This window comes from Trichogramma pretiosum, unplaced genomic scaffold (assembly GCF_000599845.2).
Source record: "Trichogramma pretiosum strain Unisexual culture from Peru unplaced genomic scaffold, Tpre_2.0 scaffold52, whole genome shotgun sequence".
Lineage (NCBI taxonomy): Eukaryota > Metazoa > Arthropoda > Insecta > Hymenoptera > Trichogrammatidae > Trichogramma > Trichogramma pretiosum.
Genome location: NW_019641695.1, coordinates 1046447 through 1071969, shown reverse-complemented (window position 1 = coordinate 1071969; position 25523 = coordinate 1046447). Strand labels below are relative to the sequence as shown.

At 37.4% G+C, this 25523-nt stretch overlaps 1 protein-coding gene and 1 non-coding gene across 6 annotated transcripts; both read right to left on the bottom strand.

Annotated features, from left to right (window-relative positions):
- Window positions 1–117: 117 nt before the first annotated feature.
- LOC106650746 (synaptic vesicle glycoprotein 2B) lies at window positions 118–20481 on the bottom strand. Of its 5 annotated transcripts, none has more exons than XM_014368941.2 (10): window positions 20155–20481; window positions 4827–5132; window positions 4078–4230; window positions 3372–3696; window positions 3174–3295; window positions 2846–3084; window positions 2369–2386; window positions 1465–1951; window positions 1082–1369; window positions 118–1008 (listed from the first exon to the last, which is right to left on the bottom strand). In XM_014368941.2, the coding sequence occupies exons 2-10, from the start codon at window positions 4861–4863 to the stop codon at window positions 953–955; spliced, it is 1725 nt and encodes a 574-aa protein (XP_014224427.1). In that variant the 5' UTR covers window positions 4864–5132; window positions 20155–20481; the 3' UTR covers window positions 118–952. The 5 variants fall into 5 exon arrangements, with proteins under 5 accessions (XP_014224427.1, XP_014224428.1, XP_014224425.1 ...); XM_014368942.2 differs by lacking the exon at window positions 20155–20481 and adding an exon at window positions 13247–13306; XM_014368939.2 differs by lacking the exon at window positions 20155–20481 and adding an exon at window positions 10179–10681.
- Window positions 6535–6607, bottom strand: Trnar-ucg. The gene has a single exon. It is a non-coding gene; the product is annotated as a tRNA-Arg (tRNA).
- Window positions 20482–25523: the final 5042 nt, after the last annotated feature.

The window sequence follows — 25523 nt, the reverse complement described above, 5'->3', positions numbered from 1 at the left end:
CAAGTTCATTGAAACAATTCAAGATGAGCAAGAATTAGGGATTCTTGGTCTTAACTCTATTTACAATCATTAATTTTTGGCATGAAGAATACAATTAAAAAAAAATTATTGAAAAAATTCATTGTTGATAAATTATTTTTATTTGGTTGCAATATTTTAACAAAGCTTCAATATTTTCAAAATTCAAATGCAAATATCTCTTTATTGGATAAAATGCATTTATTAATGAACAGTCTTGATAATTATTGAAAATACCACTTTTGTTCTCGTTTAATGTTATATATTAATTTTAATTTAATTTGTAACTAAAAGTTATGTCATTGAGTACCACAAACGAGGATGTTTTTACATTGAAGCAATATCATAGAATATTGAACTTGATAGAAACAAAACGAAGTCAATACATAATAAAAGTCGTACGCATAGACGTGATTTCATATCACTTGTGCGACGTAAACAACTAAACGTTTTTTTTTTTAAATATTCAACACATAGATGTATATATAAATATATATTAATCTATACAAAAATCATCTAAATTGATTTAACATAAACGACAACACAAAAATCTTTCTCAAATGAATTCTCGCCTCTGGATTTATAATACTAGTATCAATTGTTACAAAGTACTCAACATTATTTTTTCTCATTGATACATATATGTATATACATATGCATCAATACATAAGATGTATATAAATATATTTTACATTGAACAATGCTGCCGAGCGAATGTTGAAGACAATAATTTTGTTGGTTTTATACAAAAAACAATGATTATTTTAAGGCATTTCATGTGTTTATAGGGTTTTAATGATAATAAAAAAATTTGAACGATCCATTGAGGATATTATTGAGCCTGATAAGCTGGTAAATACAGCAAAAGACTTGCAGATAAGTCCGAGCGAGTTGTAAGGCTTCTTGTTGGTAGTTGACCAAACAATAGAGCTCGTCAAGAAAGTGGCTCGCGGGTAGTGTTTGGTAAGAATAGGCACAGCAGACCTCCTCCTGTTAAGAAAAAAGAAACGAGGAAACGGGTATTGAGTTGAACTGGCTGTTAAGCGAGTTACGAATGGCTTACCGATAAGCAACGCCGCGACGATGAAGGTTGGTGCTGGACAGTAGGTGTCGAGGAGCTGAGCTATGACGATGTTACCGATTATGCCACCGAGTCGAGCGGCCACCATCGATACGGCTATACCGGTAGCGCGCAAATTCGTCGGGAAGATCTCGGTGATGAGGCAGTCGAGGGCTGCGTTGCCGCAGCTGATGACACCGCTGAAGATCGCCGAGACGACAACGTTCTGGTACTTGTTGTAGACAAAGTAAAGTCCGACCGAGCATGCACCCGACGACAACGTGCTGAACACTGAAAACAAATTCGGCTCTCTCGTTCAAGTCTCGAGTGGAAAATAAAAAAAAAACAACTATTGGTAAAAGAAGCGGCCCGAGGGGACACGGTACCTAGGAAAAATTTGCGCCCGAGGCGATCCATGCCGAGCACGGCGACGATGTTGGCCGGTATGGCCGAGGCTACGGTGATGAGCGATTCCATGAAGACCGAAGGGCCGATTTTGTCGTTGCACTCGCTCTCCTTGTTGTACGAGCTCTTGCTGACGACGTAGTGCGTCACCTCGCACACGCTCGCCGATTGACCCGGCCTCTCCCGATGGAACTCGTCGAATCGGTTGAACAGCTCGGGGAACCACATCATCAGGCCGTAATAGCCGATGTGGAAGGTGAAATTTATTATTATGGAGATGACGGTGAAGCGCAAGATTGGTGAGACGAATAACTGACGGCTGTTGTCCATTATGTCGCCGAACATCACCCTGTACTTGTTCTTCTTCTTTTCCGGCTCGGCCAAGCCGTTAATCACGTCGCTCGACCTGGTTTTCACTGGCTCCGAGGATGCAGTAGCCGACACATCGTCGAGGATCAGTTCTTTAACCTGATTATCATATAAATAACACGCATCGAACCGTTCAATTCTATTAATTCTTCAGCAAATTTTTTTTTATATATACTACTTAAATTCAAATCGATTTGGTAATTGCGCGTATTATTTGTTCCTTTTTATTTCTCTCTCTCTCGTTCACTCACTCTCATTCTCTCTTTTACTTTCGCTCTCGTTTTTCAAAATGACTATTCGCGTCAAGTAATAAGTCAAAAATTATTTCGTCGAAAAGATTTTACGTTACGAATTTCAAGCAATCAAGAAAAGTATATAATAATTAGCGATAACGAGTTGATAGAAAAATTTCGATTGAAAAGTAAAAAAAAGAATAATATGTGTGGCTACTTATCCAATGGATACAGAAAATTATATCGCTATCATATATATTATTGTCAAATAATAGCCAATTACTTCTGGATTATGCGGAAACTAAAAAAAGAAGAAAAAAACAAATAGTATGTTTGAATTTGGCTTAAAGTTGATTTTTTAAAATTGTATTTACAAACACGTGTGGTATGCCGAAAAAGTGACTCTAGTTCAAGTTTTGTATTTTGATATTAATTTCACGCGCGTCCAAGTATTGTTCTGTTGTCAGTTAATCGGCGTTAATTTGAGAATCGAGTTATTTGAAATTATCCGCAAGAGAAAAATTGGAAAAAAGGCATAAACAGTCGCCCGTGTAAATAGTGACTCCATCGGCATGCCACTGATACAGTAAAAACACACAAGCGCAACACAAGCATTTACACGCTTTTGAAAAACATGCAACACATTTTAGCGATAACATAAGGCTGTGCGTAAATTAGCTGTACACATTTTAGCCATACACATATTATACGAAGAGTACGTAGACAAAAATCGAAATTGGCTCGTATGCACTGTACTGACCGAATAGGTGTCGCGTGGCTTGCCGGTATTGGCAGCGTAAATGCCGCGGAATATGTCGAGGGCCTCTTCGTAACGGCCCCGCGACAGCAGATACTTGGGAGATTCGGGCAGCAGAAAAAGCAGCCCCGCCACGATGAAGGAGGGAGCAGCACAGATGAGCAGAAATATTCGCCACGAATTGTACGTGAAGGACGGACTCTTGACCCCCATTTCCCGAGGGATTATCAGCCAAGCTAGTCCTGCAAAGTAATTTACGATCGTTAGTCAATTTCATCATCATTCAGAAGATCCGTATGGAAAGGAGCAAATTTTCTGAAATAAGCATTACCCGCCACGAAGAGATTGCCCAGGGTCCAGAAGGCCGCCATGAACGACAGCATCGAGCCGCGCTTGGATTTCGGTTGGAACTCTGCAAAGTAGGACCAAATCACTGGTCCACTGCCACCGAGGCTGAAACGAGAAGAAACGATTATTGGCTTAGTTGATCTGTTGCAGCTTGCAGGATTCGGATGGACGATCGACTTACGCGGCACCGTTAAGAAAACGGAAGAACATGAAGAGCTCGTAAGACTGGCTGAAGCTCGAGGCGACGATGCAGAGGGCGTTCATAAACGATATGGCGATGAGGACCTTGCGTCGACCCAGGGCGTCGGCTACCGAGCCCCAGGCGTAAGCGCCGGCCATCATGCCGATGAATATGATGGAGTTGAGCCATCCCTTCGATTGGGTGTTGAGTTTCAAGTCACATTGTGCCGATGGTAAGATGAACGACATCGAGATTACGTCCATCTCCTCACTCGTACTAACGAAGCCGCAGACGGCCAGCAGGAAGTAATGGAACTTGCCATATTCTGAAATTTTATTAGACCCCTATTATATATAGTAAATAGCAACGATTTAACGGACATTTACCCATTTACGTGTGCTAATGTATTAAAAAGGCATTATAGTTGAAATTGTTATTTCGTTGAGGAAAAATCGCGCGATCGAGCTGACGATATCGCCAGCGTTACCGCGAAAATCATTATCGAGTCTCTGCGTGCACTTGGGCCAAGTGTTTCTCAATTCATAAATCAAAGAAGCTGCATCAGCTGCATAAATCACGCTCGGATTCGTACGCGAAGCTGCAAATATTTGTACGCTCGTTCACGTGTCCGATTCGTGCCTTGCCGAGCATCGATATCGCTCGGCATGCGTCACTGCCAAACTGCATATAAAATGACATTTCATACCCGTAAGTTCGATCGCTTGCTCGAAGTCAGCTTTGAGGTGCTTGTAGTCTGGCGCCTTCTCTGGATCGAGGCTCTTACTCTTGGGTCCTATACGTGCAAGTTCGAGGTCCTTCGAACCGCAATCGTTTCGGCGATCGTCTTTTACATCACCCTCTGTAACATAGAAAATGTATCGGAATATGTTTTATCGGATGAGGCAAAAATCGCCTATGCAGACATTTTATCGAAGAAAAAATCATTCGTACGAGCCTTAAGTCTTGGGTGTACACATATTTGCGCGGATCGCGTGCCGTCTTGTGCGCTTTGATTACGATAACGACGCTCGGCGTTCGCGACCCGGCTTAAGGCTCTATTACAATTAACGCCTGACCCACTTGTATCACTTTGCGATCGCGACGCGTTTGTATATACTCACGAACAAAAACAGTCCCACTTTAAATTGTAACTCACGCGGCACTAGATTATCTTGACTCTGACGAGCCTGACTAAAATCGATATTTTTTGTATGGCTCGTGGCTTACGCGCTCGAGTACGCGTGCAATTGCCAATCGCGAGTAGTACTTTGTCTACGTCAAGTATACTACAATCGGACCACTTGGTGTATAATGAACGTGCCAACTTAATTTGCCAATTAATATAATAAACTTGAGCAAGATAACGGATATCCAGAGAAATAATAATCTTTCAAGAGTCGTTAACGTATACGTATTTCGTAACGTACTTGAGAATAAAGAATCGGTAAAACTCACTATGATTTCGCTTTGAATCAGGTTCACCTTCTACCATCCTATGATGCGGCGCGGTTTGTTTTGTCTATCCTCAAGCCGAACTAAAAAAAAGGAGTGAGAGGCTTTTTTTCCGTTTAGATTCGATCGATCGATTTGAGCGGACTTTGTTGTTGCTTCTGCTCGATAAGACAATCGACGGAGTTTTTTGCGCTGGCAATGTTGAGCCTTTGACGAATGAAGAGACTTCCTGCTGATTCTGTGCTGCTCTCCTCCTGCTGCTGCTGCTGCTGCTCGATGGCGGGGCTAGCTTTTGCTCTCGCTCGAAAGCTGCAATCAATCGCAATAAAACCATTAAAAAAATGTCACTCTTTTGGTCGCGCTCATAAAGTTATATCGACGCACTGTTGATAAAACTAGTTCGGCCCAGCTTTCAAGAAACGAATGAGACACTCCAGAATCGCGAGTCGAGTAAATACCGCATGTACCAACTGTTTACATTATTGTTCCGCGATGATATCCTAACCACGGCTAAGAGACAAGATCGAATCTCGTCGTGTTATCAATCTTGACAATGAGCGATATTGGCCCGATTAATTTCATTAACAGAATGCGCGACGTCTTGAAGAAAAAAACTATCATCGCGCGCGCACACATTTAATTGAAAGTGCTATCGACTCCTTGTGTTTCCTCGATGCGATTGCGCCTGTGTGCGCATTGAATAGTCTCTGTCATAAATGATTAATGAAAACGACGCATAATCCAGAGTTGCTTCAAATTACTCGCCAAGCTTACAAGAAGAACATTTTATTCTCTCTCTCTCTCTCTCGTTTTCTCGACCGCACTACGATGAGTAATTATATCGATAAAACTGATAAAGACATTATACGCGCTCCTATGGCTTTTTTGCATTCATTCAGCGTCTTTAATTGTTTAGATTGCGCAACGATTGCAGCGAGCTAAAACGTCAGGCAGGATTCACGCGCGGCACATATTGGCTCAGAAAAATAATTCGATCTATCATTCGAAATAACAACGTGGCGCGAATAAAAATACGTGAACAAGTGTAAAACACTTGTAAAAAATGCTTAACGTCGCTTGTGCATCGGATGCGTGCGCGCTGCACATTATATCTATACATAATAGTATATAAGTACGTACATAGTCGTACGAGCTTATATCTCGGCAACATTCAATTACAATAGTCGTTCCTCTTCGTCTTTTTTTAATTATAATTGTAACGAATTCCCACGCGGGCATACTCATGCTTTGTGACTTGCGCACAACATCAGATATCAATATGATACGTTAATAATATAAAACAGTGATTTGCCTTACTTTTTTTCTCGTATGCCACTCGAATTATACCTGCATTTGTGACAATTTTTTATCATTTTATTGATCAAATACAATGTTATCGAATACGGGCTAATAGACTTTTCAACATTTTTTTACAAGTTTAACTAACATTTTTATACTCTAGTGGCCGCTTCTTTGTATCGAGACGTAAACGCGGGAAACGAATAAGTAGCGAGTTTCCTGTTTTTCTATGTTTTTTTGCGTCCTTAGAGTAATGCAATGTTTGACAAGCAAATAAAAAATGCGAAAAATACAATTTGGAGAAGCGTTTTTCCAATCGCGAGATGTGTAAGTTTTCTCTGCTATATGCATTTTCTCCTCTCCTGTATGAGACAAGGGGGTCCCGGGAGGAGGGAGAAAAAAAAATAGGTTTCGACCGTGACAGGACTCGAACCTGCAATCTTCGGATCCGAAGTCCGACGCCTTATCCGTTAGGCCACACGGTCGTTGTAAAGGGTGGTTTTTGCCCCGCGAACAATAAGCGCTTGAGCGAGCTACCCCATTATCGATCGCGCCGAGCTCGCCCCTGTACGCCAGGCCAATGCAGCAAAGTACAACTCGGCGCATCGCTCTTATGTGTAGCCTTCAATAGGTACATCTTTCTTTTTATCTTTTTCCTTTAATTTATCTTAATTATAAATTTCGTTCAATTCGCCCCTCGTTGAATGAACGAATTGAAATCACTTTTTTTCATTTAGTTAGGAACTACTGAAAAACACCATTAAAAGAATTAAAATGTGTCGAAACGGTTGAAAAAGTATAATGAAAATTCAAGGAAACGAAAGATTCGTGCATTGAAAATTATGAACGCTCAAAATGCATAATCCTAAACAAAATGAATTTCGTAAATTTTTTAAACGGTATCTTGTAGCAGACACAATGAATTATATAGAAATTATCCATCTTACGTAATAGATGTGAACATGCCACAAATATACTCTTGTACATTTGTGCATGAATATATATTTTAAATCGGCCGAATTCAACACGATGATTTTACACCTTATTAGATGTGAAAATATGATTAGTACAAAAAATCTCTAAATTTAAAAAGCCTTTTATGCGGTCTGAAACAGTTGGCGTTTCTGGAACGTCAAGTCTGGCAGAAGTCATAAAAGTATAAAATTTCATATTGTTTTAACAAAGCAAAATCAACCTGAGCTCGTAACGAGCTCGTTATCTCGTTTGGTTGAAGAGTATATCGTTACATTAATTACAAAAATAAGCGCAGCGTGCAAGAATATCGGAGAATCGACTTATATTAATATACATCGGAAGAGAAAAATTGTTTGGTCGAAGAAAAAAAAAAGGCGCGATCGTTTTGATCAACTCAGGCGAGTTTGATAAATTTACACGCGTCCAGAGACGGCGTAACTCCGGCCAACTAAACGTAGCACGCGTGCAGAGTCCGGCTTTATTATAGTTAATCAAAGTTTAGTTGACAATAATAATTGTAGTGACTGGTGCAATCGCGAGACTGTGTGCGCGTGTGCATTGTACGCAGCTACTTGTACACAGTCGGCGCGCGTATATATATACACGCATCGCACACACGTTGAATGAATTTCGAGTTCAACGATCTTCTTGAGCTAGAGCAGTTGTACAGCCAATGCACGAAGCAAAACGTCATAGCGAAATTGACCTATTGCACGAGTGTTACAGCTTCGTTGCTATTTCAATCGATAGTCGGATATTTCGTTCATTTTTTTTATCGTTCAACATTTTTTCCCTCACGCTTGAGTATGTTTTGCTCCGAAATCATCCATACGTGCACTGCACATGCAGAAGTGTGAAAAAAATATATATGACGGGACCGTTGGAATTGGATGCAAATCGTAAGTGTAGTTTTCCGGGCAGTCGTGTACGAGGTTCCAAGCATAATTGGAATCTGTTAAACGCCACGTGCGCCAGCGTATCGTCTATTTATCGTTGGCTCAATTGTGTAATAGCACTTGGTCGTACGAATAAGCCGTTCGCGAATGAATAAGAAACGAGCCAAAAACCAATAAGAGCAGCTCGCACATGTACCAGCTAGCTACACGGAGAAACAAAATGAGAAATCGTTTCGATCCGTTGCGCGATTCCAATTGTCAAGCTGAATCATCGTATAGGCACAGAGATTCAATTCGAAATACAGGCGTTGAATGGAAAGCGATAAGGATTCACCGATGCGAGCGCGAAAGAGCGATATGCGCGCCAGATTCGTTGGCACAGAACATGCCTCCGAGATCGTTAATCGATTCCATTTCATTAGGCGATACGTCAATACGAGAATTTGACACGCTCGTTGGGCGCAGTATTGCATCAGAAGCGTCGGAATAAAAAATTTTCAACAACTTGTCGCCGGCAATCATCCGACTGTATATAATATAAGCGCGATCGAAAAAGTCGCCTCGAATTATTGATATTAAAGCGCGGCCCGATAATACAATACCGAGAGCGAGCGTGAAATACAACGCTGACTCGGATAAGATATAGGCTCGTAAACGTCTTGAGCTCGGCTCGATCGTGCACACTCAAGAGCGTCAAAATGGCAACGGATTCGTAAACAAAGCATCGGACGGTGTCGAATTCGATGCCTCGGAGAGCGAGGCTCGAGGACGACGAGAGTCCAAAACGAAGAAGGAACGGCTCCTAAGAAGCTAACTCAATTGTCGAGATTCAAACTACTGCTGCGCTCGAACGATCGGCCCGGCTCTGCTCTGTTTAGGCATTGAAATCACTAATTCGATCGTTTGCACAATGGTGTACGCGGCTGCGTGCGGGCCAAGTCGAGTCGAGTGCAAGCTGGAGCCGAGAGCCCGGCCCTTTGTCCATTAAACGCGCCCAATTAGCTCGTAATCAGTGCCCAAGCTTGTCGAAAATGAGCACAGCGATTCTTCGGCTCCCTCCATTTAATTTAGCTCGACTTGTATCTAATGTAAGCACGGAGAAGAAACGGATGCGCGCCAGCGAAGAAGGTCGAGCCTCCAGTTTACCGGATACTTGTTGAATCTCAACGTCTTGTTTATATCATACCTGCGCGTAAACGTGCGCGCGTGTGAGCTTTTGCCCGTCATCCTTGACTCGCGCTCTACTGCTCGATAATAGCGTTGTAAACGCCGTCTGCATTTTCCTACCCACCCGAGGATTAAATTCGTCTATATGTGTACGCGAGCATCTTCTCGAGCTATCGACCTTTTCCATAAAATACCGATTAGTCAAAAGTGCAGAGAAGAAATATATATCACTTGCTCTCGGAGCCAATTAACTTACTTATTATACATTTTACAGCTCGTCGGTAAATCATCCTGGAAAATCAACGTGCGATAATCGTTTGTGTCAAGGTCGACGAAATCACAAAACAGATGAAGCTCGGTATCTTTTACCCGAACCGTAACAATATATTGTCTTTCGAATCCATAAAAATGAACATCTACGAATAATAGAGGAAAATTCGGAATTCGAACGATGTGCATTTTCAAGAGGCAGCGCCAACGTCGTCGATGCGTAGGCACGATCTGTGCAAATGTGAGCTGGAGCACTTTGGCGCCTTTATCTCTTTGGCAGATCGTGCGCGCAGAAGCTCGCGCGAATTTACGACTGTTTGTTGCTCGCATTACGAGCTAAGTAATCCGCCAATGAAGGATTTTTCGTTTCGCGTGTACTTGCATTCGTCTCAACGCGCTACAACAACGTCGACGCTCGAGTCGAGTCGCGCATTTTTTTTCTTTTTTTTTTCATTTATTATATATTTCACTTTTTCGACGAGCAAGTAGATCGCTGCTTAAGGCCAATGCAGCGCGTCGCACACGCGTTTTTCCGAATCGATAGACACTACTATTGCGGTGAAAAAGTCTGGTTGAGAGCGTCGCGCGATGACGATCAGTGTCATTCACATCGGGTTTATTTTTCATAAAATATCGCTTTCTCAAATTGTCTTGTAAACATTTGAGTGTGAATTGGTCGTCACGAGTCCGGCCGTTGAGATACAGATAAAGAAAGAAACAAGATCAATAAACAAGCTGATTTACTCACATGAGTTGCTGAAATGCTCTTCGTCAAATGAAGCAACGAGTCCAGTCAGATTCGAATGATACAAGCATCGGGGAGCTTTTACTACGATTGTCGAGCTTCGGCGAGGATTCACTATTTTTAGTCCGTACCGCGAGACGTTTACTTGTCAAATGCTGCATGCAGTCCGTTATTTTGGCCTTTTAATGAGTATCAATACGAAACAACAGGGGACAATAGCCGGCTACGTTGCAGTTGGAATTACGAATAAGCACTGATAAACACAAGACACGCGCCAATAATGAGGTAAAAGGTAAATAAAGCTGAGCTTTTATGGCACTTTTTCTTTCATTCGACTCACCGATGTAATTGTAATTATTTGAATATTTGCGCGTGTATCGGCCTAACAATGGAATAAGGACTGCAGCTGACGGGGCGAGACGTTATGTGCGTGTACAAGTGCGAACGAGAGAATATTGGTACGTACGACCGGCTCGAAAAAGCCACCTGCACACACGCGGCCGACGCTTTAAGCATATATGCTGAAATCCCCCACCTTTGGTTAACGGAGCGCGTGTGTATACGATGCGCGAACCTTGCCCGTCCGGCGCTCGTCGCAGCGCCTTACAACCACCACGCATGCACGCACACGCGTCCGCCGACCAACTTATACTCCCACACCGTCGGACGACCAATTCTGCTACCTTTGCTCTCTAATTTTTTCTTTCTTTCTTTCTGTTTTTTTTCCTTTTGTTATTTCACAAAACTCGGAGCGATTTCTCTTAATACTCGAATGTAAACAATGTCGATCGTAATTATTACTCTGAATAATTTCCCAAGATCAATGAACCTTATATAAGAGCGTAAGCGAAAAATAATATCAATTCGTTTGAACGCAGCTTCTCATTCCAACGACTTTCGGTGGGACTAAACAGAATGTATGTACGTTTTTCCACCGAGGCTACGAGATGCGCGGAATAAAGGGGTCGATTTTTTTTGCTACACTTGTACCAAAATGAAACAAAAATTAAATGGAAGAAAAGCATGGACGACGTTATTATACAAAGTATTATTTTATTTAATTACTTACTACGATTGGCAGGTACACGTTTTGAAAATTATTACAAATATATTGCTCGGTGCGAATCGATCGATACACGGACAATTGACGATTGAATAAAAATGATTCGAGTATCGTCTTGTAGTAGAAAGTACATAGCTTGTATCGAGTTTCGTGTTTGACATGTGCTATAAGACGAAAAATTTACATACCTTATCTGATAAAAAAACCATTTGAATATAGATAATGATTTCAAAAGTATGTAAAAAATATGTATCAAGTGACGATTCATAGTATACGAGATTCATCGTACAAACAACCGATTTTTTGTACGCCGCAGTGCGCCAACGTGTTATTCCGTTCTATCCGAGATAAATGTCGATACTGGTGCTTTATATATTATAGCTGCGAATGAAAGAGTTACCGAATTCGGGGAGCGAGGTGGTATTTATCCAAGCCGTTAGCCGTACATAATATACAACGCGAGAGCATGCAATGTGAGAGGCGCACGTGTCTGACCGAGACAGGGCCCCGACTCGACCAGTCGAAAAAACCCAAGTAGCTCTATTGTGCCAGCCATCAATTGACGAATGGATTTTTTTTCTTTCTTTCCATCATCCGCTCGAATGACTAAGTCGCGCAGTTTGTAGCGCAATTTTTCCAGTGCACGAATTGCTAAAAGGAGCTATTCGGCTCGAGGCGGTTGAAACTCGAACGAGTTCACCCCGGCGTGTACACAATGCGCGACTCACCAAGATATAACAGCAAATATTAACTAAAAATCGAAAAGAATAAAATTGAGGAATTCCATCTTCGTAGTGTTTGTTAGCCTGATGTAACATCTTTTATTCTCTATAAGAGGCGATAATACGCTATGAAAAACCCAAATAATCCAAGTGTAAGGTGGCCTTTTACGTCGCGTATTCAAAAAACATATTTACGATTAAACGATCAAGACGAGTTGCGGACGCACGAGGCACTACGATTTTTATTTACTCATTTTCAAGCATATGAACATCCCAGAAACAAGGTTTCGCAAATTAACCTGTCGAACATCGGTATTCTGTGATGTGCGCGTTATCGGCGCATATGCGAAAAAGACTGGCGAACGCGAAACCATATGCACGTAATACAGGTTTAGTTCAACCCCGAGGCACATTTTATATATGAACCTCGTGATATTTAAGACGCTTTCAATACAAAAAGTCACTCAAACCAGTTTGATCTGGATTTTCTGCGCTGAGAGCAACGCGGACACGTGCATCTATACATGTATACATGCTATAATACGCACGCACGTATATTGACGCGAAAAACAAAACACATATAAATGTTTAAGTGTTTTTGCAGACGCCACTGCTTTTCATCGAATGACGATGTCGATTATTACCCTTTGCACGAATCGAGCTCGTTTTTTAAGTCAAGTTCGATAGGAGGTTAATGTTTGTTGTGACTCCTGCAATGAATCGTGCTCGTCTCGAGACGCACACGTTTCGGGCAATATTGGTTTAGCATCTCGAATAGACTTTTAACTTCTTTCACCGTTTTCGGAGCAAACGTCGAGACCACGAATCGAGATATCAGATTAAATATTGCAATAATAAAAAAAAATAATAAAAAACAATAAGCAATGAGATAATGATATTTGAAAACGTGTACAAATACGCGTAAAACTAAAATATACAGCGAGAAAGAGAAGCTGATACGCGCGACAACGTGACTCAAGAGAAATGTGCACACACGCATCTCGCAAGTAAGTGCACAAACTTGCATATAATTTTACGCATTTGTCGTATCATAAATGATACATATTTTTTCCTTCCGATTGATTCATGTTTATTACATTAATTTTAATGAGAAGTGAACATTTTTTATTGAATTTAAATGTAATTTTTTTGGTAAAAGAAAAGAATTCAAATTTCGAAAACACCAGAGCAGTCAATACACAAGTATATTTAGTAAATAAACAATTTTTTCAAGTCATAGATCATTGGAGGACACGGGTATAGCGATAATTGACAATTTAACTTACGTAAAACGATCTGCCAAGTTTGTGGTGCGGGCTAAAGTTGCCCGATCGTACGGGAACAACCTGGAGCTCGAGTCCCGCGAGCAGCGGGCTTATATACATCATCGGTCGCGCGCACGCTCCTGTGGGGTTGTTAGCTACTATACGCATTTTCCCCTACCTTCTCTCTCTCTCTCTCTCTCTTTCTCTCTCGCACGCTTGTGCTCTCGCTCTTGCTCTCGCTCTCGCGTGCCTGTGTATTGTGTGTATTGTACAGTTAACGCGTCAATTTCACGTATTGCTGAGAATTTCCAGTGCGTAAATTTCGATGACAAATCGGTACCTTGCTGCGATTACAATATTGATCGTTGCGCACTCTCTCATCGTCTGTCGGAACGTCGACGAATATTTCTCATTTTTTCTTCTCTTCTTTGACAAATTTTGTGTAACGAATCAATTTATCGGAATGATGAGTGATACTTTCGATGAAATATTGCCATGTTTCACTTATATGCACTTCATCAAGCACTTAATTAATCACATTTTCGTACGATTTCAAATTAAGAATTGAGTTCGTCTGTTCGCCATTTTAAATAGTTCCATGTCATAAACAAAAGTAATGCTAGGAACTGAAAAATCCTGGCAAAAAAACTCCATCCTTAGAATAGAAGCAAGCTAGGGTAAGATATTTTTGAAAGATAGTGACGAATAGGGTTTTTTCAAAGGCCAACACGCAATCTCATGCAAACATATTTTTCCGCGTACTTAGAGTGGAGTGATTTTCTTGCCTTCACTTTTTGAAGATGTGTTTTTATGTGCGTAGCGTCGATTAAATTTATCTTAAAAAAATAACTAAAACTTTTAATTAACATTTTTCTTCTACTTATAATATTATATTTTTGATGATAATTTTTAAACATTTAAACAACATCTCTTGACGTGTCAATCTAAAAGTCTCAAGAGAATTGTCACACATGATTAACAGTGTTGATGGCAAATCTTGCAGTAGCATGACAATATTATGTATCGCGAATAAATAGTTAAAACGCACTATGCAATTTCCTAATTGTCCCTCTTTCTCTCTTTCTCTTCCGAATTCATCGTATATATATATATATGTCGCGTTTTCTTCTTTCTCGCAGAGAGGTAAAAAGTGATAGAGGTAGGAACATACTCGACTCACATGTGGACATTTATCTTTTAATTCCCTCATACTTATCGTTGCGTGAACGGCATGCATTCTAAAAATATAATATATATTATATGCTGTATTATTAATATTGTATTGATATGAGCGCTTAAGTTATTGTTCTTATAATATGAGTCGGTCAACAAACTCTGGTAGATGGCAAATCTTTATTATTAGCATGTGGTTTGCAACTATATTACCTCGATTAAAACCTCGAAATCGAAGTAAGAATTGAATTAGGACCTACATATCTCGTTGTTCACAAAATAAGTTCAATTTTGTGGTTAAAATTTATTAATATTGCTAATGGAGAGGACTGAAAGTGGATAACTCGTAGTTTTATTACTTGGACGAACAAATTTTTAATTAAAATATTGATCTGATGAAAATTCATTGTTATATTACCTGCGTATTTTTCATTAACGGAGGGGACCATCAGCACACTTTTTTCATGCCATTATTTTTCAGAAGCCAAAATCGAACGTTTAAATATCTAACCAGCAAAAATCTAGAACTTCGTTTTTTGATGAATTCATCATAATCTTTAATTAGGAAGTCTAATGAACCATGAATCTATCTAAAGGTGAGATATTTAAAGTTAATTAATTTAAAAATCATAAAAACTGAGAATACTTAAATAACTCATATATGAGTAATTCTGGCTAACTTTTAAAATTGTATATATTGATGGATTAGTTAACTTATTTACAACTCACAGTTCTAATACTCTACCAGGGTGCTCGAAAAGATTTGACAAATCTGCAATTGTATTATTAGGCTTCTGTGCAACACACGTTTGAAAATAGACTTTACTCTCCCACGTGGAAATAAAACTGTGGTAAAATAATGGGGAAAAAAGTATGGCAAAATTATTGATTTAGCTCGTTGTGCTTAACTGTTCATGCAGAGCAATCTGCATGTTCGATCGTCTCATCTGAGGTAGTGACCGTAACCATATGGATGTTCCGAAGAAGGGAACGCGACCCTGACGCTGGAGCTCAAACAGTACCCTCTGAAAGTTACGATAGATAACCAAAAACACTACTTGCCAGAAAACGCAAAAGAAGAAAAAGTTTAACACGTAAAGTATAGGAAAAAGGCTCACGGAAACAGCTGTATCTCAGTGCAAAATCGAAATTATACAATGAAACGGGAAAGAAAGATCCTACTCAAAAATCCAATAAAAAAATTTGAGTTTAAGGTGTAGATGTTCCCTTAATCAGGAAAATGTACTGCGAGTGAAATACATTTTCGATAGCTTCCATACAAATAGACTATCACTCAAATGATCTGAAATTTATGAAAACCTTATTTTATTCTCGTATTTTTGAGAAATTTTGGTCCTAAACAACCCTCTTATTTGGAATTTAGCGAGATTTTCCACGCATACCGTATTATTCTAACTTTTGGTTTTTTTCAACAGTTTTCCATTTTTTACTATGGACTACTTTTTTCACTTGAAAAATATATTTTTTTTTATAAAAGTCGGAAACAATATCGACAAGTAACCATACTCTACTATACTGGGATCAGAAATAGAGTTGAAGAACTTCAAAATGCACCCTACCGAAGGTTTGTAGGTTCTCGATGAGTGAAACTACGTTCATCCACAAGTCGTGCTGTTTCTCTAGTATTGATTCCCACCTCTGGATCACAGATCTTTCCCAAGAATCTTTTGGAGTCTCCTGGTATCTAATAATGAAGCTCATTGTGCTTAGTTTAGTCAAACGGGCCTTAGGGCCCATAGACCTTCCCATGGCGGGTCATCCTCAAGGCAGGTCCCCTTGGCAGGTCTCCTTGTAATTACTATTAAGTTTATGCATGTATTTTTTTATATTCTAACTTATTCTACGCATCCTTATATTCAATGATTTTAAATTGTATCCACTAATTCATTAGGAAGGAGAATAAGTCACACAGTTTTTTGAGCTCTATTGTTGATAATATTTAAGAAAAATTTACTTCTGGTAGTGTGTTCCTTGATTTTTTTTCAACTATATATCTGAGACGTTATTTTAAAAGTTAGTCAGCATCACTTGCATAAAAAAACTCAAAAGTTGTATCAAAGTACTAACAATACGAATGAAATCTATTTTAGAATTATAGAGCGTATGTGCCAAAAAAGTTATGTATTTATAAAAACACCCATCGCCAGAAAATGACATGGATTTTGAGTTTGTCAAATGCAATAGTGGGGAGATTTGCATGTTTTAAACTATATTAATTTAATGGTGGGTCGCGTAAAGTACAGCCATATGAAGGCTACATTGAAAACCCAAAAGTGTAAAAGTTTCGTGAAATAGTCATACTAGAACATTTTACACTTTTCGGTCACAGTAGAAAAGTATAAGAGGCACAAATTATGAATTTTGGAAATGTGAAATGAGTATTGTAATGTAGCAAATAAAATTTTCACTAAAGCTAGTCAGTTTTACATCATAGTTCATGTATTATTATTTTTTATATCATTAAAAGTGAAACAAAGAGAAAAAGCTAGTCATGTAGTCATTCTATCGCACTGCGATGTATGGTGTAATTTTTTCACTGGCAAATGCGCATAAAATTGTAATGGATATTATACTTGGATCAACCTTGATTCCTGGCCGATATAAGTAAGCAAGTATCAAGAAAAAATTTAATTCTAATGACGAATACGTATTAATGATTGTTCTTACGTTGAGACTTTAAAGATGATAATTTTTTTAATGAAACGACACTATCATGAGCGATAAAACTAATCTTGGTGTGAAACTATACACGCGCGGTCAATCTGTTATTTGGCATATTTGACCAACTTTAATGGAGTCACATCCGGTTATTCTAGATGCTATACAGGCATACCAAAACATCGACGTTTTGAGCCTACGGAAGTCGAGATAAGCTCAACGCTCGGTTAAGAATGCAATCGCGATACTCGATATATATTTTGCATTGTAATATCATTTATACTGAGCATTATTATGAGCGTCGATAAGCCATTATCAAGATGAAAACATATCAAAATTGCTCACAGAAATTTGTCATAAAAAATAAATGACGTCTTGTCGGAAGGCGAGTATCAGTGCTGCAGTTTGACTTGCTTGACTTGAGTAAACTATGCGTGATATTTGCGTGGGAATTTTTAAAATTGATTTTTTGAAGCATAGAAAACATACAGTTGTGAATGAAATTTTCCAAAGGCTAAAGACAAATGCTGAGAAGCCTACATCATCGATTCACAATTCCAGCTTATATTTGTTAGTTGACTTCTTTTGATGTTTGACGCTATAAAAACAAAAAGTAACATGACATTGAACCAAAACGGATTTGTATATTTGGTATCGAATAATCAAACATCAATGAAAGTTCGATTATTATTCAAGATTTTCTGATAGGATTCACAATTTTATGAAAAATGAAGGGACTTTTTTTATAAATAATTTATTGATTGTACATCGTTTTCATGCTTTCAAATATTGAAAAACAATTGAACAAACATCCATATTATAGAGCCAGCCAAATTGAGTTTTTCATGGCATTATAGTTGGCTCAATACAAAAAAAACTTTTATAGAATTTTTTCAACCAAAGAAAAAAGATTTGGCTATCAGTCAGATTGAAATCAAAGTACTTGAGAAGGTTGTTGAAAATACTCGAAGTGATAAAGAATACTGATCTTCAGCCGTTTTTAGTAGAAAGATAGAATCAAAAATGTGTAGTGATTTTTCACTTTGACACATGCTTAAATTTATTATGCTATACGCTGTGATTAAGCTGTTAGCAATGAATCAAAACTTATTCGGCACTTAATAATCGGTAAATGTAAAATTAAATCAAGATTAGAATAGATGTAATTATAGTCTGCACGTTACAATGTTTAACATGTATAGATATGAAGTGTTAACACGAGCAAGCGTAAATAAGTCATTCAAGATTTCAGATAAAGTACAGCATCTTGTAATACTTTTAAGCTTGAATGATTTAATGTTTAATGGTCCTACCATCCGGGTTCTTGGAAATTTTCAAGGCGACGAGTTGCAATAGTAGCTGTTTTTGCATTTGAATAAAAAATGTTTTTGAAATGATCTTAAACGATTGACTAACATCTAATCCAGCTCAACTGTTATGATAAAATACCAGCAACAATTGGACTGTTTGTGTTGCAATTACTTTTTTGCTACGTAAAATTCAGTTGCTTTTAATATTCAATCAATTCGATCAAGATGCAGCGTCAAGCATAACTCACCCTTTTCGAGCCTTGAACAGGTCTTACAATGAGAAGACACACGCTTACAAGTAATATAATGATCAGACTGGAGGGAGAGCTCTTTATTGCCGTTCTTTGTCATTAAAGGCGTTGTAAAATAACATCTTTCTCTCTCTCTCTCTCTCTCTATCTCTTGTCACTTTGCCTTTGACGGATTTTTGTCGCACAAATTGCGCCGCTCCGATTGAACAACATTCGGCTTTTGTCGAGTCAAATAAGTCATGCACGGACTTGGTCAATTATTCTAGGTACTAGTCTGCAGTAATATACGCGACGCGCACTTGCATATATAGCAAGAGACATAAGTTGTCATGCAATCCACGTGCGGTAAACATCATTGAACATCAGTCGCCCACGGCTGTGGCTCATCGGTCAACCTGCAACACGTCTGTATCGCCATCCTTATTGACAACCAACGATTATGAATGATTAGCAAAAAAATGAACCGGATCCAATTTTGGCTTCCAAAAACATCACCACTCGGCGACTCGATCATTATACATACTGATGATTGCAATTTTTAAAAAAAATGTACTGTTGAGAGAGCATTCAAATTCGTCTGTGCGCCATTAAAAATGACTTGTAATTTCTTCAATGAATGTACTCATGATTTTTAGGCAAATATAAATACACACGTAACTTTCAGTTTTCTGGCATTTTTTTGTCGGAATTTTGTGGTTGCTGGGGCAAGGCATAGATTTTTCAATTCGCGTCACACAAAACGCCGATACAAATGCACGAGAATACATTATGTAATATTTTAACAAGATTACACAATCGGGACATTATCAAATTAAAAGTTGAGATAACATTTAGCACAATTATTGAAATAATTGAATTGAGAAATGTTCCATACCGCGTCCATCCGCATGCTTAGTATCAAACTAGTTGCTTCTTGGATTCCTGTACTTTTTCAATTGTTACAAACAAGTATAAATCGTCTATTTCCGCTTCTCACTTTCCAGTAGCTGCGGTTGATACGTTGCTTGAGATTATTATTTCAATTTAATCATTGGCACGCACTCATCAGATTTTATTTATCATGAAGAACAATTATAAATTTTAGAATATAATTAACTTGAGATAAAGATTTTTCCCACCTCTGAAGCTGCTGCATACAACGCATGAGTGATAAATATGATAATTTATAGTTTCATAATAAGAAATATAAATTTGATAGTAAAAAATGTTTCGACTAAAAACTATTTGGTGGATTAGTGACCTTGCAAATAAAATGCTATGGGCAATTTTTTATGATAAAATTTGCACAATTAAAGAATAATACTCAAATACATTTCTTATAAAATTATACTTTGCAAGTATGATTGTCAAATGCACTTTCTAAAATTAGATGATATTTTTGATAACCAGAGGGCCTACAAAAAGTGTAAAAAAATGATTGTATTCTATGGAACATGGTTCTTCTGGTAAAAGATAATATTTTTGCAGTAATGTTTTAAGGAAGCTATAAGAAAAAGAGAGGAATCGATTTACTCACCTAATCATAATATCTTAAAGCTGTCTCGGTAGTTTATTTCGGCCAACTAATGCTCACTTTAATCAAACGAGACTATTTACCGATGCTTGTAGGATGAATTATTAGCTTTTTGGCACTTGAACTTGCGATGTGTCCTCGCTACTTCGTATTGAAATCGATTTTCCGACTTACCGATCCAGGAAATGAATAAGCAAACAAATGTAATTGTCCAAGATTGTATCGCTCGAGACTTGGGCGTTTGAAAAATGCATATAAGTAAGTGCAAAAACAAGGGTGGTGTAACCGCTTTGGAGATAAGTCTGAACCTGCGGCTAAGACGACGACGCGAAGATAACTAAATAAATTTACGACGGTTCGGTCCTGTCGTGCACTCCGCGCATCATATAATATCACAGTATATATATACACTCGTTTCTGAGCTGTACAATTGAGAGGTCAACGTTGTAGTGGATGATGGTGGTGGGTTCCAATGATGCGCTTGGCACTTCACGTCAATTTGTACGATTCACGCACATGTGAGTGTACGAAGCACTCGTATGTGTCGGCTGGTAGCGGCGATGGACGAGCGCAGCCACACACTCGCGCATTAGCCCTGCGTTGCCAATGTTATGCTTTTTTATTTCATTTAATTCTTTTATAAAATAAATCAATAAATAGAAGTAACTAAAAGTCGTTCTCATTCAACGCGAATACTTGAACGAAATAATTAGTAATGCGCGAAATCAGCTTTTGCGATTTGCCGTTTTTATAATTTTCAAAATTTAACGAAACTGTAACTGCATTTTAGGGAAAGCACAGCTCATTTTCCTTTTTTTGTTTCATACAGGCAGTGTCTATTAGACACGCACGGGATTATATGAAGCGCATTATAAACGTGGTCGTAAACGAGATTTGCCTAATAGACACAATGACACTTGGAGCGCAGAATAATTGGATAATAGGTTCTAGCATTCATGTCGCAACGTAGTATATAGAGCAATAGTGATTAAAAAAGGACTAGGGTACCTCAACAGAATACTTGCAGATCAAAAACATAGTTTCACACGTTTTATTTTTGATCCTTAAGGCCGTCCAATGATTAACTTGCAAAAATTACCGATTTATCGTAACAAACTATACGATTCACAGCTTTTTTGAGGAGTTTAAAAATTGTATCATTCCTTGTAACCAAGGAATAAAAACATTTCGTGAGCTAATGTTACTTCGTAAATGTTTTGGTAAACTTCAGCTTTGGTTGGGCGATTGCCCAACAGGCGAAAAATTTAGTGGTGTAAAAAGTAAATGAACCGAGAGCAAGATAGGTAAATAGAACAGTGGATGCAACGTTTATTTATGACGCTATTGAATTATGAAAAAGAGCCAGCAAAAGATCCTCAAATCATCGTGCCGTGAGCCTTCCTTTTACAAAGCTATCGTACTCGAGCGCAAAACGACACGCGGTTCGCGAGCACACCAATCATTCTATTGACTACTCGCCTCTCTGTACTACTGAATACCCGTGATGTATGTACATATAGAGCCTCGGCTCGTGTACGTAATGGATCCGATCTCATGTGTCACCCGTGAAACGTGCATCTGTACACGCACCCACGTACGTGCATACGTGCATCTTTAAATATCAGCAATCCGAGGCGAAAAATGTAGATTCCCACGTGCAGCAAGTAACCACAAGTTCGCCGCATCTTACCTGTACTTTCCGAAATTTTTCATTCGACCAGTTTTAATCTTCGAAAAGACGCTTTCTACAAGGTTTCAAAAATTCTAAAATTTACTTTTTATTTGCACTAAACTTTCTAATACAGTAATCTGTACAATCTTCTGTTATCAAAATAGATAATCAACGTAACAAATACAAATCTATACAATACGCATTGATACTTGAAAAATGAGCTGTGAGAAACATAGAAAAGAAAGTATTTCGTTTCCCGCAAAAATTATTCAGCCACCCGTCACTCTTTTTATTCGGTTTAATTTTCCCATTTTCAGCATCTGGAATTCGCGCGCTTTCACAACAAGGTGTCTCTTGCGAGTTGAGTTTTTATTTTCGCCGTCGATAAAGACGAAAAGTATCTCAATTTTAAGACTTGTTGATAATAATAATATTTTCTCAACTCTTATTAGAACCTGTTAACTCCCAAAGCTCTGAATTTTACTTACGACCATGACTCAAGACTAAAAAGAATTGCAACTGCAACAATTTTGGCATTTAATTTTATAATATGTGACCTTATACATGATTGATTATTTAACAATTTTAGTATTCATTTCTAAAATAATAAGTAACTATTAACGTGTTTTATTCATAAAAATTTTGTCTATCTTAGAAAAATTTATCAATGCAATACATTTATTTTAATTTTTATTTATGATTTTTTTACATAAGTCTGAGGTTTCTTAAATTCGAAATCGATTTTACAATTTTGACGAATAAAAAGATTTTCTTATATAGATTATCGTGCATCATATTTCAAAGTATTAATTTTATTTTATTTTATTTTTTTTTTATACAGGGAAAAATCAATGTAACTAAAATTTTTGTTCCAAATGCGTTTCATTTTGTCAAATGTAAATAACTCGTGATCAGTGGTAAGCTGGTGCATAGGCCAAATCCGAATAATTATATTTTTAAAAGTACTTTCGTCTTGAAAAAATCGGGAAAAAACCGACAAAATTTCGACAGAAAGAATAAACATGGGTCAAAATAATTCTCTTTTACAAAACCAGACGCACATATGTCACCCATTTCCACAAACTTTTAGTGTATTATAGTAAAAAGAAAAAGAATCACAAAATCAAACTTTTAGACATCTAAGCAGCTCGCACCCTCCACACCCCAAATGGAAGTCTTTTTTCTATTTTTACCAATTCTGAAGCTAGTTTTAACTGTAAACATCTGAAAAAATTCACAAAGGTACATTTCAACAATCCAATCAACTTTTTTTTAGAAATCTTGAATGCTTCAAGCATTCGAAAAAAATTATTGAAAATTTATTTACGGCGATATGAGAAGATATCAAACTCGAAATATTCTTCTCAATTTTATCGCATTGATACACAACTTCAAATTGTTGAGATTTTTGCCAAGTTGCCCTAACCTTTTTTCCAAAATGCTTCTGTCACTGTACATCCGTATTTTCAATGCTGCAATTTTTATTGGAAATCTGCATATTTTCAGTCAATACTTTAACGAAGCAATCGTTTTGGATAAATCTGCGTCAAATTTTATAATTTAGAAAATTAAAATTTCCAAACCCTTCTTTTAAAACGGTTTTTTTCTAATCTGAATATAAAAATCCCAAAGAAAGTATTTACCTGTGCTTTAAATGTATTCAGGTTGAAAATTATCGAGGGAGGAAAATATCCCTTATAAAAATTTCCAATAGGATCCCGCGAAATTCCTATTGGAATCCTATAGGACTCCTGTAGGAATTTCGCGAGATCCTATAGGAAATTTTTATAAGGGATTTCATATTCGCCGAATAATTGTAATTTAAAGTTCTCTAAAAAACACTTCCATTTATAAATCATAATATTTTTGTCATAAATTAATTATCAAAAAATATCAATTAGACAAAACCTCGAGTGAGTGAGTTTAGGGCAATATTCCTTTGAAAATATTATTTATTCCGAACCTTAAGATTGAAACATTATATACATATCAAGACAAACGCGTATTTTAAAACTGAGTGAATGTTTATCCGAGTAAGTATTTTCTATCGCGTTCAAAAGGCTTGAACATCGCATGAAAGTGTGAATGAGCCTACAGTTTTATAAGTGTAAGCCAATACACAGCAGCGTTTTAGTGTATGCAACAGAATACATACCCGTTGTTCACTCATAAAAATCACCACACTAGTACCATACCTTTCTCTTTACTTCTTCTTCTTTTACTTTTTCTACTTACCGCGATAAGTCTTATTGCTTTCTCATCGAGGAAGCTCTGTGATGGATTCGAAATTGACTTTTGTCAATTTTTGTGTGTAGTATATAGCTACCTTTTTGCTTCTGCGCTCGAGTTAGATACCCTTTTGCCTCTGCGCGCGAGTAAGTATCCTTCTTGCTACAGAATTGAAAGAGATAACTTCCTGCGTTAGGGCGACGATATAAAAAATGTTATTTCGATCTGTTTAATATTTAATTACGAATAAATAAATAAATTTAGTTCAGTTACGAATAAATAAATAAATTTAATACTAATAAATTAATAAATTTAATATTTCAAAATCGATTAGGACTTTTCGTATTGTTTTATTCATTTTAACATTTTTTAAAAATAATTTTGAAATATCAAAAATTAGATAGAGTCACCTACCCTGTGAATGAAAGGTTTCAAAAAAGTTTCCTTAAATATAGCTCAAATTAACGTTTTTAATAAATTAAAGACTATTATTCAGATGGATTATAATAGTAAATGTCTTTCTCTACTGAATAGAATTTTTGCAGAATTTTTACTTTCAACTTTCATTAATAAAATAACATATAAGGGAAACGATGCACCAGTGAATGAAACATTTTAGTATTAAATGAAACCATTATAATTAATGATAATATATTCAGAAAGTTGTTAAAAACTATTGAAATATTTAGTATTAATGCTCAATTACAATAAAATTTCACNGGGGGGGGGACTCTACATTATTTGTATCTGCAGTTTACAATTTCCAACATTAAAATAATGCCTATATTAATGTAAATTATTATTTACAATTTGTATTATTACGGCATGTCAAGTAATATGTGCGTGATAGGTTTGTGTCGAGGCCGTGTTATTGATTATTAACATTGCAAACTTTCACTCATTTTAAAGATAAAAACGAACCGAGCGAAAAACATTTGAAAATGTTTTGCTGTAGTTACTACTGCTTCATTTTGAAATTGTTATTAAATTCATTAATTTTATCTTACAAACAGGATAAAATTACAGTTAGAGCCTTAAGTGAATCCTGTATCAATCAAATCGTTAAACGTATAGCGATAGTTTCTCCTCCGCAAGTTTCATTCATATTCAATAATCGTCACTCCGAAGTGGATGTTTTAACCAGTTTGATTTGGAAACAAAACCTTTCGTCTACCTTATCGAACTTTTCATTCTTAAATGACTTTTATTTGGATAACCAAGCTTCAGTCAATGTCATACTGATTGAGAATGTAAATGACTTCGGTAATTACAAAAATTACATCAACATGTACAAAAAACTGTACCCCAATAAACCTCGACCTCGAACACTAATAATTCTGAATAGAAAAGATTATGATTCTGATAGTTTTATAAAAAATTTGTTGGAATTTGGTTGGAATAATAAGTTTTTGGACGTGTCTCTTGTGGAGGATCTCCATCATTGCATCGTGCAGGGATACAATCCTTTCAT

Coding starts and splice junctions, on each gene's coding strand:
- LOC106650746 (XM_014368941.2), bottom strand. CDS start 4,863: ATGGTAGAAGGTGAACCTGATTCAAAGCGAAATCATA. Junction 3,697..4,077: donor GCAAGCGATCGAACTTACGG/GTATGAAATGTC, acceptor ATAAAATTTCAG/AATATGGCAAGTTCCATTAC. Junction 3,085..3,173: donor GGGCAATCTCTTCGTGGCGG/GTAATGCTTATT, acceptor ATTACTTTGCAG/GACTAGCTTGGCTGATAATC.